Source organism: Bufo gargarizans, chromosome 7 (genome assembly GCF_014858855.1).
Source record: "Bufo gargarizans isolate SCDJY-AF-19 chromosome 7, ASM1485885v1, whole genome shotgun sequence".
Classification (NCBI taxonomy): Eukaryota; Metazoa; Chordata; class Amphibia; order Anura; family Bufonidae; genus Bufo; species Bufo gargarizans.
The window spans coordinates 70,964,143-70,977,298 of record NC_058086.1 but is presented as its reverse complement, the minus strand read 5'-3'; the positions used below and the strand labels follow the sequence as shown (position 1 = coordinate 70,977,298).

General features: G+C 42.6%; 1 protein-coding gene across 1 annotated transcript in view; it reads right to left on the bottom strand.

Moving 5' to 3' along the window:
- Positions 1-13,156, bottom strand: part of SLC6A1 (solute carrier family 6 member 1) — a 117,851-nt gene that overhangs the window by 26,238 nt on the left and 78,457 nt on the right. Inside the window, exons 6-9 of the mRNA XM_044300887.1 lie at positions 11,793-11,927; positions 11,615-11,718; positions 10,193-10,317; positions 7,164-7,276 (exon numbers count right to left, since the gene is read on the bottom strand). Coding sequence (XP_044156822.1) covers positions 7,164-7,276; positions 10,193-10,317; positions 11,615-11,718; positions 11,793-11,927 — 477 coding nt within the window. The remainder of the gene's footprint in view (positions 1-7,163; positions 7,277-10,192; positions 10,318-11,614; positions 11,719-11,792; positions 11,928-13,156) is intronic.

The window sequence follows — 13,156 nt, the reverse complement described above, 5'->3', positions numbered from 1 at the left end:
AGGTTCTTACGGACGTGGCAATATCTAATATGTCTGCCTTTTTTTAATTTATCTAGGTTTTACACAATAATATAATTTTTGTAACAAAAAAAATCATGTTTTAGTGTCTCCATAGTCTGAGAGCCATAGTTTTTTCAGTTTTTAGGTGATTGTCTCATGTAGGGGCTCATTTTTTGCGGGATGAGGTGACGGTTTGATTGGCACTATTTTGGCGTACATGCGACTTTTTTGATCACTTTTATTATCTTTTTTTGGGAAGTAAGGTGGGCAAAATTTCTATTTCCTCATAGTTTTTATTTTTTTATTTTTATGGCGTTCACCGTGCGGGGAAAGTAACATGATTGTTTTATAGATCAGGTCGTTACGAACGCGACGATACCTAATATGTGTAGTGTATTTTCTATTTTTTATTTTTATTCAGTGATAAATGTTTTTTTTTTATCTTTTACTTTTTTCACTTTTTTTTTAAACTTTTTTTTGACCCAGACCCACTTGGTTCTTGAAGATCCAGTGGGTCTGATGTCTGTATAATACAGTACAGTACAATATATATTGTACAGTACTGTATTTTACTTACAGTTTGCCTGAACAGATCTATGCTTTCAGCATAGATCTGTTCAGCACCATGGACAGCAGGATGCCTGAGAAGGCATCCTGTTGCCATGGGAACCTTCCCCGTCTGTCACAACTGCGCAGACGGGGAAGGGTGAGGACGGGGCTGGCGGGGGGCTGTCTGGGGGCTCTCTCCCTCTCCCATCGGGGGGCTGCAAAGGCACAGCAGCCCCCCGATCGGAGAGGGAGGGAGCTCCCTGCGCTGTTAACCTTTTCCATACAGCGGTCCGTACGGACCGCTGTATGGAAAGGTTTAAACGGCTGACATTGCATCAACGATGTCAGCCGTTTATACCAGGGTGCCAGCAATGTGCTGGCACCCTGGTATACCCACTAGAAACCAACGATTATTGAAGGGGAGGCGGGCGGTGCGGCAGGCGGGATCGCGATCCCCCGCCCGCCTCCCCTTCAATAATCGTACCGCCCCGCACTGCCCGCAACCCTCCCCCTGCACCACCCGCCCACATATTACCATTCAGGGGTGCAGGGGGGGGTAAAAAAAACGTTATTTTGGCAATTTTAAAGTTTCTGATCCCCGCGGTCAGGGACCGCAGGGATCAGAAACGATATAAAGCGCTAAAAAAGCGCTCGCCGATACGGGGGGGTCACAGGACCCCCCTCGGCATTGACCCTGGGTGCCTGGCTGTGTGTAACAGCCAGCACTCAGCGCTGTCACCATGTCTGCAGACATGGTGACAGTTTAATGCCATGACGTTTATACTCGTCATGGAGCACTAAGTAGCAGTGCTCCATGACGAGTATACACGTCATAGGTCGGGAAGGGGTTAAATCTATGATTTACGGTACAAGGACACCCAAATTCTTCTCTATAAGTGATTCCCCAGTGTTACATCCCCTAGGACATATGAAGCACAGAGATTATTACTACCAAGATGCATAACTTTACATTTATCCACATTTAACCTCATTTGCCAAGTTGATGCCCAATCACTCAGAGTGTTCAAGCCAGCTTGTAGTTTATGAACATCTTCCATAGACTGTACAGTACTACATAGCTTAGTGTCATCTGCAAAAGTAGAAATGGTGCTATTAATCCTGTCCTCGATATCAATAATAAATAAATTAAATAATAAAGGGCCCAGCACTGAACCCTGGGGTACATCACTTATAAACCGGGACCATTCTGAATAGGAATCATTGACCACAGCTCTCTGGATACGGTCCTTCAGACAGTTTTCAATCCAATTAAAGACTATAGTTTCCAAGCCTATAGACCTTACTTTACCTATTAAATGTCTATGAGGGACAGTATCAAAAGATTTTCAAAATCCAGATGCACTACATCCACAGCCGCCCCTCTGTCCAGGTTACCACTCACCTCCTCATAAAACAAATCAGGTTAGTCTGACAACTTTTGTCCTTTGTAAACCCATGTTGGTTATCACTAATAATATAACAGGTTAGTTTGACTCCTGTATGTAGTCCCTTAAGAGTCCTTCAATTTTTTTTCCCACAACAGAAGTTAAACTAACTGGTCTTACCTGTGGAGGACCTAGATCCTTTTTTGAATATGGGCACCACCTTTCCCTTGCGCCAATCACTTGGCACTGTACCTAGAGAATCTTTTAAAATTATAACAGGGGCACAGCAATGACTGAACTGAGCTCTTTAAGCACTCTTGGGTGTAATCCATCTGGACCTGGAGTCTTGTTCATATTTACCTTATTTAACTTATCTTGGACCATCTCTACAGTTAGCCAATTGAGTATGTTACTGAATATCAGCCCCAGCACCACAGTTATCAGTTCCTTTCTCTTCTTTTGTATATACAGAGCTCAACATTTTTTAGTAACTTTGCCTTTTCCTTATCTTTAGTGACTAACCCCCCTTTACCATTATTTAGGGTGCCTACCTGCTCAGACCTTGGTCTTTTAGCATTTTATATATTTAAATAATTTTTGGGAATTTGTTTTTGCTCTTTTTTGCCACCTGCTGTTTGTTTTGTATTTTTGCAAATTTTATCTCCTTTTTACAGATTTTATTAAGCCCTTCTAAACTTCAAATGCTACATCTGACTCTTCAGATTTGCATTTTTAAATGCCATTTGTTTGGTCTTTTATTTGCCTTTTTACAGTAGCTATAAGCCATGGAGGGTTTAATTTTAGCCATTTATACTTGTTACTTAAAGGAATACATTTTTAGTGCAATTACTCAATGTGGATTTAAAGCTCACCCATTTATCCTTAGTATTATTATGTGACAGTAGCTGCTCCCAGTCTATGCCCTGAAATGCTGCCCTCGACCCAGGGAAATTAGCCTTTTTAAAATTCTGTGTCTTTGCTCTGCTTGACAGAGTTTGCTTCTTATAGTTTAGGGCAGGCATGTCCAAACTGCGGCCCTCCAGCTGTTGCAAAACTACAACTCCCAGCGCTATCCAGGCATGCTGGGAGTTGTAGTTTTGGAACAGCTGGAGGGCCGTAGTTTGGACATGCCTGGTTTAGGGGGAATATAATTATATTGTGGTCACTGTTGCCTAGTGTTTTATCGAACAGTAACATTTCCAACAAGCTCTGCATCATTAGAAATTACCAGATCCAACAGAGCATTGCCCCTAGTGGGAGCTTCTACAAACTGGCCCATAAAGTGGTCCTGCAGCAAATCTTCTCCCCTTTGTGGTTGAGGCAGAACCATGACCTGAGTCAATGCCTGAGTCAATGCCTGGGCAGTTAAAATGTCCCATTATGACCACTGTACCAGCCTGTGCCACCCGCTCTGTTTGGTTATACAGTTGTGTTTCTACTTACTCTATGATGTTAGGGGGTCTATAGATTACACCAAGTATTATTTTTTCAGTGTTTATATCCCTTTGAAATTCCACCCATATGGTCTCCACATCCTCACCCACAATTGCCTCTTTCACACTTGTCTTCAGATCACTCCTCACATACAGGCACACACCACCACATTTTCTATTGACCCTGTCTTTGCTAAATAGTGTAAAACCCTCAATATTAACAGCCCAGTCATGCAAAGAGTCCAACCATATCTCAGCCATACCAACTACATCTATGTGTTCTTCTAGTACCATAGCCTCCAGCTCCCCCATTTTGCTAGCTAGACTTCTGGCATTTGTGAAAATACATTTTAAATTACTATTACCTGTAAAGTGAGTATCCAGGATTTTTTGGTTACCTTGGTTGATGTTTGTATGTAATAGGTTCTTGTTACCAGCAGTTCTATTTTTCCTAAGTGTATAGTTATGCCCAGTCTTCTCCCTACTTTCCTCACTAACCCCAGCATCCACAAAATCTCCACTGTCCCCTCCTATATCCCACTCTCTATCTACACTATCTACCTCCTTATTAGTATGATCCCCCTACCCTTCTACTAGATCCTAGTTTAAAAGCTCCTCCAGCCATCTAACCATTTTTCCCCCCAGGGCAGTTGCACCCTCCCCATTAAGGTGCAGTCCCTACTGTAGAGCCTTTAACTGTCCAAGAAGTCGGCCCAGTTCTCCATAAACCCAAACCCTTCCTTCCTGCATCGGCGTCTGAGCCACATATTAAACTCCCTAAGATCTCGTTGTCTCTCTGGTGATGCTCATGGCACTGGTATTATTTCTGAAAACACTACCTTGGAGGTCCTAGACTTGAGCTTCTCTCCTAGTTCCCTTAAATAATTTTTAAGGACCTTCCATCTCCCTCTGACTTAGTCATTGGTGCCAATGTGTACCATGACAGCAGGGTCTTCTCCAGCCCCACCCAGCAATCTGTCAATCCGATCCGCAATATGCCGAACCCAAGCACCCAGAAGACAACACACTGTTCGGCATTCACAGTCTCAGCGACAGATGACCCTGTATGTCCTCTTAATAATAGAGTCCCCTACTACTAGCATCTGTCTAACCTTTGCTGCACTACTTTTCACATCCTTCCTGCAGCAGTCATCCTCCTGGTTGCTAGGAGAAACGGCCTGCTGTAGTGTTGCTGGCCCCGGGCTTTCATTCCAAACAGGCATATTTACTAGGATGTTCCAGCTCAGGACTAGCCTCCCTGACACTTTTCCCTCTACCCTTTCTTCCTACATTAATCCAACTGCTGACCTAATAGTCCTGATCTTGCCCTCCTCCTCCGCCCTCGATTTCACTGACCCAAGTCAGTGCCTGCACAGTGAGGTCTAAGCATCTCTCCAGGTCTGCAATGCCCCTAACTATTTCAAGCTGCTTATTTAAATACTAGATCTGGGCTTCCAAATATGCAACATGATTTTATCTAGTGCAAATGTATTCACCCTTTAATGGCACTTCAAGGCTTGCATACATTGCACAGGACACACACTTGGTAGCATTGTCCATGGAGCACATGTTTAGATGGGGATGAACAGTAAAGAAGGCAAACAGTAAATGTGAGGTAAGATTTAGACCATAAATCAAGCCAACAACACACAAGGAAAATCTATCAAACCTTAGTTTCTTGATCCTTGTCTTAAACTCCAGTTCTTTAAACTCCACTTATTCACAAGCCCACTTAGTACAGTATGCCCAGTAGAGGTTACAAGATTACATACTATATTGGTGCACCCATGAATATAACTACAGGGAGTGCAGAATTATTAGGCAAATGAGTATTTTGACCACATCATCCTCTTTATGCATGTTGTCTTACTCCAAGCTGTATAGGCTCGAAAGCCTACTACCAATTAAGCATATTAGGTGATGTGCATCTCTGTAATGAGAAGGGGTGTGGTCTGATGACATCAACACCCTATATTAGGTGTGCATAATTATTAGGCAACTTCCTTTCCTTTGGCAAAATGGGTCAAAAGAAGGACTTGACAGGCTCAGAAAAGTCAAAAATAGTGAGATATCTTGCAGAGGGATGCAGCACTCTTAAAATTGCAAAGCTTCTGAAGCGTGATCATCGAACAATCAAGCGTTTCATTCAAAATAGTCAACAGGGTCGCAAGAAGCGTGTGGAAAAACCAAGGCGCAAAATAACTGCCCATGAACGGAGAAAAGTCAAGCGTGCAGCTGCCAAGATGCCACTTGCCACCAGTTTGGCCATATTTCAGAGCTGCAACATCACTGGAGTGCCCAAAAGCACAAGGTGTGCAATACTCAGAGACATGGCCAAGGTAAGAAAGGCTGAAAGACGACCACCACTGAACAAGACACACAAGCTGAAACGTCAAGACTGGGCCAAGAAATACCTCAAGACTGATTTTTCTAAGGTTTTATGGACTGATGAAATGAGAGTGAGTCTTGATGGGCCAGATGGATGGGCCCGTGGCTGGATTGGTAAAGGGCAGAGAGCTCCAGTCCGACTCAGACGCCAGCAAGGTGGAGGTGGAGTACTGGTTTGGGCTGGTATCATCAAAGATGAGCTTGTGGGGCCTTTTCAGGTTGAGGATGGAGTCAAGCTCAACTCCCAGTCCTACTGCCAGTTTCTGGAAGACACCTTCTTCAAGCAGTGGTACAGGAAGAAGTCTGCATCCTTCAAGAAAAACATGATTTTCATGCAGGGCAATGCTCCATCACACGCGTCCAAGTACTCCACAGCGTGGCTGGCAAGAAAGGGTATAAAAGAAGAAAATCTAATGACATGGCCTCCTTGTTCACCTGATCTGAACCCCATTGAGAACCTGTGGTCCATCATCAAATGTGAGATTTACAAGGAGGGAAAACAGTACACCTCTCTGAACAGTGTCTGGGAGGCTGTGGTTGCTGCTGCACGCAATGTTGATGGTGAACAGATCAAAACACTGACAGAATCCATGGATGGCAGGCTTTTGAGTGTCCTTGCAAAGAAAGGTGGCTATATTGGTCACTGATTTGTTTTTGTTTTGTTTTTGAATGTCAGAAATGTATATTTGTGAATGTTGAGATGTTATATTGGTTTCACTGGTAAAAATAAATAATTGAAATGGGTATATATTTGTTTTTTGTTAAGTTGCCTAATAATTATGCACAGTAATAGTCACCTGCACACACAGATATCCCCCTAAAATAGCTAAAACTAAAAACAAACTAAAAACTACTTCCAAAAATATTCAGCTTTGATATTAATGAGTTTTTTGGGTTCATTGAGAACATGGTTGTTGTTCAATAATAAAATTAATCCTCAAAAATACAACTTGCCTAATAATTCTGCACTCCCTGTATAAGGGATAATTCAGACAAGCAATGTAAAACTCGCCCATGTTCCATTTATTAAAAACTGACGATTTTCCTTCCATTTTAAATCAGGATTTTCTGTGTTCAGTTTGTAAATTTTTTGAGCAAGTGGCATCAGTACTGTATATCATACATTTTTTATATCTATTAAAAAATTGAAGAAATCAAACAGAGTCTCCTAGCAGTTATCACTGAAAAATGCACCATACATGGATGATCTCCATGTGCAGTCAATTTCTTTTTCACAGAATGGGCGAAAATTGGACCAAAATAGTGCATGCTTCAATTTTCTTTGGTTAGAATGATAGTACGTGAACAAAAAATTGTAATATTATTATTGCAATGCTTCAGTTTTTAAATCTTGTCTATTCTTCTGTTCTTCTTTAAAAAAAATAAAAATATTATTAAGAAGACGTACCTGACTGTCAATTCCAAGCATCAGCAACATGGAAAAGAAGAGGATAGCCCATAGCGGAGAAATAGGCAGTTGAGTGACTGCTTCTGGATAAGCTAAAAATGCCAATCCTGGTCCTGTAAGAAAATGATAGCATATGTTTACTCCTTTTTCTCTAAACCAGAAGTCCCATGTTATTAAAAGACATGTCCAGTTTTCAATATTGATAACTTATCCTCAGGATAGGTCATCAATATTATCTCAGCTGGTTAAGACCCCCCACCGATCAACTGTTTGAAGAGACCACCGGCTCATGTAAGTGTAGGCTCCTCTTCACTTCATTGCAGCAGCGAGCAGTATAATTACACCTCCTCTGTCCCATTCACTTGAATGGGATGGAGTGTAACTAAGTACAAATGCTCCTTCCCATTCATGCTATTAGGATGGAGGAGCTGTAATTACACTGCTCGCCTCTGCAATGTTGATGGCAAGCAGGAAAACAGTGAGGTGATTGCAGTGCTCATACAAGCAATGCCTCTCTTCAAACAGCTAATTAGTCTGAAGATAGATCATCAATTTGGAAAACTGGACAATCCCTCTAAATAATTTTTATTTTTTATTTTTTTAAATGTTGCCGATAAAACAGGCTCCACAGAAAGTTAAATGTCATCCGATTTGTAACGGGTCAATTTTCTTGTCAAAGTTCGGCGAAGCAACTAAATAAATTTTTTAAAACTTTGCTAATATCTAATGACGTAATCACAGAGGACCTTCACCAGTGTATACTATTGGACTGTAGTCATCCTAGGTCTCTTCTTGGATGGCGGTATCTATCCATTGTCAGGTACATATAGGGCCTATTAGAGGTTCCTGACACGGGATCGCCCATATCGGGGCAACCATTCTGTTTTGCTAGGCAGGGCCTATAGTTTTATAGGTGTAAGTGTGAGGGTAAGTCAGTTTTCCTTTCCTTGTCCTGCCCAGCCTCATTGTTAATTGCTTTTTAAGGGTACAAATTGGGTGATTTTTAATGATCATAAGTAAAGGTTACGTTTTACACTGGTGAAGGTACTCTGTGATTACATTATAATTAAGTTACACTAGTAACTATCTGACATTTAAAGTCTATATATGTCTGAACTGTGAATAATATCTAATTATTACAGTACTTACTAATATAGCCTTGGTTGATATACTGTGCTATTTTCTGTAGTTCATAAGTTATGCCTTTTTGTTGTCAAGTCTTTTGTGCTGTCAACATGGAAGCCCTGTCCAGGATGGTTGCTGATGGGTGGTCATGTGACCAGGCAAAACATTTAGTGTTCTTCAACCAGATTCACTGCCCTTGCTATGTGTGTCTGTATAGTTGGGATTTAATGCAGGTGCAGTATGTGTGAATGGTCGAGGCTGAATGATATGTCTGGTCGCATGACCCTCCATCAACAGCCATCTTATAGACAGGACTAGGATCTCTACTTGGATAGCACAGAAGATTCCCTCAACAAGGGAACATGATTTATGAAATATAGCAACTGACACAGAATATCAACAAATGCTATAGTCATATAGTCATCTTACATACACATCGATCAACAGTAGCCTACCCTTTTAATAGTGCTTATGTAACACCCCAGAGTTGTGTTAATACACGCCTCTACCCCACTACTATCTCCCGAGAGCCTTTATACTGTCATCTGATGTAATTTACATTATGTCTTCCACAAATGTGCATATAAATTTATGTTAAATGAAATTGTTCAAGTAATTTGCCTGGTATACCAGCAGGTGGCAGCAAGCCATTGGCAGGTGCAAGTATAGTTTAGTGTTTAGTGAATCTGAGCTGGAATGGATTATTCCAGCTTAGCTCCCCCTCTGTGGAGAGGTGGGCTGGTTCCACATCCTGCAGCATGGGTGGAGAAAGAAGTTAGTCAGATTGTAGCCCACCCCCTGCTACGAGTAGGGTGTGCATGTGTGGAGCTCCCCTGCATAGGGAAGACAGCAAGGACCTACTCTCGGCTGAGACCTGGCCATATACCCAGTCTAAGCACCTTCAGCTCAGCTGGATGAGGAATGCAGAAACTACAGACAACCTCCAGAGTTCCAGGAAGAAAGCATCCCCTGAGAATTCATCTGGGAGATAAGTCCAGTGCCTAGGAGAAGCCAATTCCTCCTCAGGTAGTCTGTCCCCACAAAGCAGAAGGTACTAGATAAGTGCAGAAGCTAATCATGCCATAGTTACAGAGCTACCAAGCAGACGTTTTATCCTGCAAGCTCCACATTTAAAGCAGAAGTACTCATTCCTGCCAATGATTGCCAAGACCTGCTGGGACCAAGAGATCAAAGCTGTATACTGCTTGGATGCAAGTTATTTCAAGTAAAGAAACGTTTGAACTTCATCTAAAGGTCTGGACATAATTTCTTCTGCACAATTCCTCTATCACTCCTACTATCACTACACTCAAATTTATTGCAAGTGAGCCAGGAGCCAGGAGTCTGGCCGTACCCAGGTAGGAAACACTGTGATGCAATTATCACTACCCTACAGAGACATTATAGGCTATTACACCACTCTGGTATTCCTAATCTGGGACGTGCGTTAAAACACCTTGGAAGAGCCCTGGGATAATACCCTGTGCACGCTGCAATTGGCGTCACGAACAAATACTAGATATATTATCCACCTGACCCGGCCACTGCGCCGAAAGTGAAGTCAGCGAACCCGTTCCTGGTCGCTGCACTTACTGGAGATGTCCTGATCCCCTTTAGGTAACATGTCTACAATAAAGCTGGAGGAAAGTATTATAAGATCCGCCATTGACAGTAGGTAATTAGATACGATCAGCTCCTGTTAACTCCTTATCATCCCTGCACAGTGATAAGTCACAAAGCATGCCCACAACTTTCTCCCATATTTTCCGATGGAGGTATCTTATGCACATGTGGCTGCAGTCCATAACCTCAAGAACTGCTGTTCACAGCTCAGGCAAGATGATCACCCCAGTAATCATGTAGCAAAAATAGAATGACACAGTTACACACAATAGCGTATATACCTGAAGCTGCAACTTGTGCTATTGGTCTTTTAGTCTCGTGTGCCATGAATCCAACAATGGAGAAGATGACAAAACCCGCAAACATGCTTGTGCCAGAATTGATGCAACAGACAATGATTGAGTCTCTAGAAAAGATAAATCACAATTCACTATGGGACGAAATATAACATTTTAGTGTTACAAAATATAGTGCAACACATACCATACATTGTAATGAATTGTGCTTAATCATTACCAAGGGTTATCCATTTTGTGTGACTAAAATGCGTCCGGATCCAAGAAAAAGGAAGAAGGAACAGATAACAGGATGGCAATGTGATGCTATTTACAGTAGTTTTCATCAGATGCCAGCTTGGCAGATTTTAAAGGGGTTGCCTGAGTGTGTTTTACTGCTAACCTATTGTAACGATAGGTCATCAGTATCTGATCAGTGGGGGTATGGCTCCCTGCACCCTCGCCAATCAGCTGTTTGAAGACCAGAGCCCCGTGGCATCTTCTTGGCCAGTGATGTCTCATTCAAGTGAATGGTGCTGAGCTGCACAGCCACTGTCCAATGAATGGCATTGTGCTTGGTAAGGCTTGTTTCACACTAGAGTTTACGGAGATTTGTCCGCAACTCGCAAATTTGCTGATTCTTAGCCGGACAAATACTGCTGTGCAGTACAGAGAGGTCGGCAGGCTGTTCCCTGCTGGAACAGCCTGATGGATATATCAAGCGCTAGTGTGAAACTAGCCAAAACTGTGAAGAGGCTGATTGGTGGGTGTGCAGGGCATCAAACTCCCACCGATTGAATACTGATGACTGAGGGCTAATTCACACAAACGTGTGCCGGCCGGGCCCGTATTGCAGAGTGCTTCCGTGTAGTTTCTCTCTGTGCCTCAGCACCACACAAAAATCGAACATGTTTAGTTTTTTTGTGGTGCGGACAGATCATGGACCCATTCAAATTGAATAGGTCTGGATCCATCTGCGGCAGCCACATGGATGTTCCCCATGCATTGGGGACTGCAAATTGCAGCCCCCAATGCACAGAATGGCCGGGCAACGACCGAGTGCATAAGCCCTTATACTGAGGATAGGTCATCCGAAGTCGATTCGCATAAAACTTTGTTCTAATACTGTACGGAGCAGGAGCTCAGCTTATCTGAGCCAATACATTCTAATACTGTATGCAGCTCCTGCTCCGTACAGTATTAGAACAAAGTTTTATGCGAATCGACTTCGGATGTTTCATTCGAAGTCGATATGCTCATCCCTAGCATGAAACACTCTGAAACTTGGTACTTGCTATATCTGTATATGAAAGCTGCTTACATGAAGGAGCTCTGTGACATGTATACATTAGTCTTTTTTATATCACAGAGTATGTCATCTAATAAACAAGACAATATTAAAAGAAAAAAGCTAAACATTTTACTTGCCTGTAAACATTGTTGTGGAATGGATTATAACTTCCAAGGGCGATTAAGGACCCAAGTCCCAAGCCATATGAAAAAAAGATTTGGGTAGCAGCATCCAGCCACACCTGTGTCCGAGATGAGAATATTTGTTATGATCATACCAATTTAATTTAAGATATTAAAAATTGTTTCTTTTTACCTCCGAATTCGAGAGTTTACTGAAATCTGGAGTGATATAAAATAAGATTCCTTCTATTGCTCCAGGAAGGGTGACACCACGGAAAAATAAGATGACCAACATGATGTAGGGGTAAGTGGCTGAGAAGTAGACTACCTAAAAATGAACAAATATAGAAACATAAACATAGAAGATTGACATCAGAAAAAGACCTCATGGTTTATCTAGTCTGCCTTTATATTATTTCTTATTAATCTTAGGATGGACATGTATCTATTCCAAACATGCTTAAAGGTTTTTCTTTACCTCTGGGACCTTTTCTGCAGACTCCCCCAGCATGGCCGAACCCACAGTGGGAATCATTCATACTTGATTCCTAATGCAATTCTGGCCCCAGTGCTCTCCCTTGGACGCCTCAGGTCTTGGGTCTCTTCACGTCAACATCCGGCCAATAACTGGCCACAGCTGTGACATGTCACCAATGAGTAATGTCACTGGGTCATGTGAGAAGCAGAAGTGAACCGCAGCACTCTCAGGTCTTCAAGAAGTAGATGTGCAGCACATTTTGGTGAATAAACTCTACTTCTTGAAGAACTGGGAGTGCTGCAGTTCATTTCTGCTTCTTGGATGTCTTGGGGACCACGGATGGGTTCCCATCACCGCTGGCACCGCCACTATACAGACTAAAGAACCTAACCTATAAGTGCTCTACATATTCCAATGAACTTTTCTTGGCTGAGTCATGTGATTCATGGGTGACATGTCACGTCTCTGGCCAGTGATTTGCTGCAGTAGCCACTTGACCCACGTCAAACTGGATGCATGTCACTGGGTCACGTTATGCATTGGTGACTCATCACTGCTGCTGCAAATCATTGGCTGCAGCAGTCACATGATCCATGTCAACCCGGATGTTGACGTGGGGTGACCCGAGAGCTGCAGTGCCCAAGAAGGAGATGTGTCCCATCATCGAGGATCAGATAAGTATGATTCCGACCTTGGGTCCAGCCATGCTGGGGTGTCTGCAAAAAAGGCCCACAGGGGTGAAAAAAAACGTTACTTTAGATTTCCCAACCACATCTGTTAATATTTTGTTCTAACCATTTGAACAACATTTTTTAAAACATTTTAGTGCTGTGTTAGGCCTCATGCAAACGGCCGTTGTTTTTGTCCGCATTCAAGCCGCTGTTTTGGCATCTCGGATGCGGACCCTTTCACTTCAATGGGGCCGCAAAAGATGCAGACAGCACTTCGTGTGCTGTCCGCATCCATTGCTCCGTTCCGTGGCCCCGCTAAAAAAGTATAACATGTCCTATTCTTGTCCGCGCTTTGCGGACAAGAATAGGCATTTATATTGTCCGTGCCGTTCTGCAATTTGCGGAACG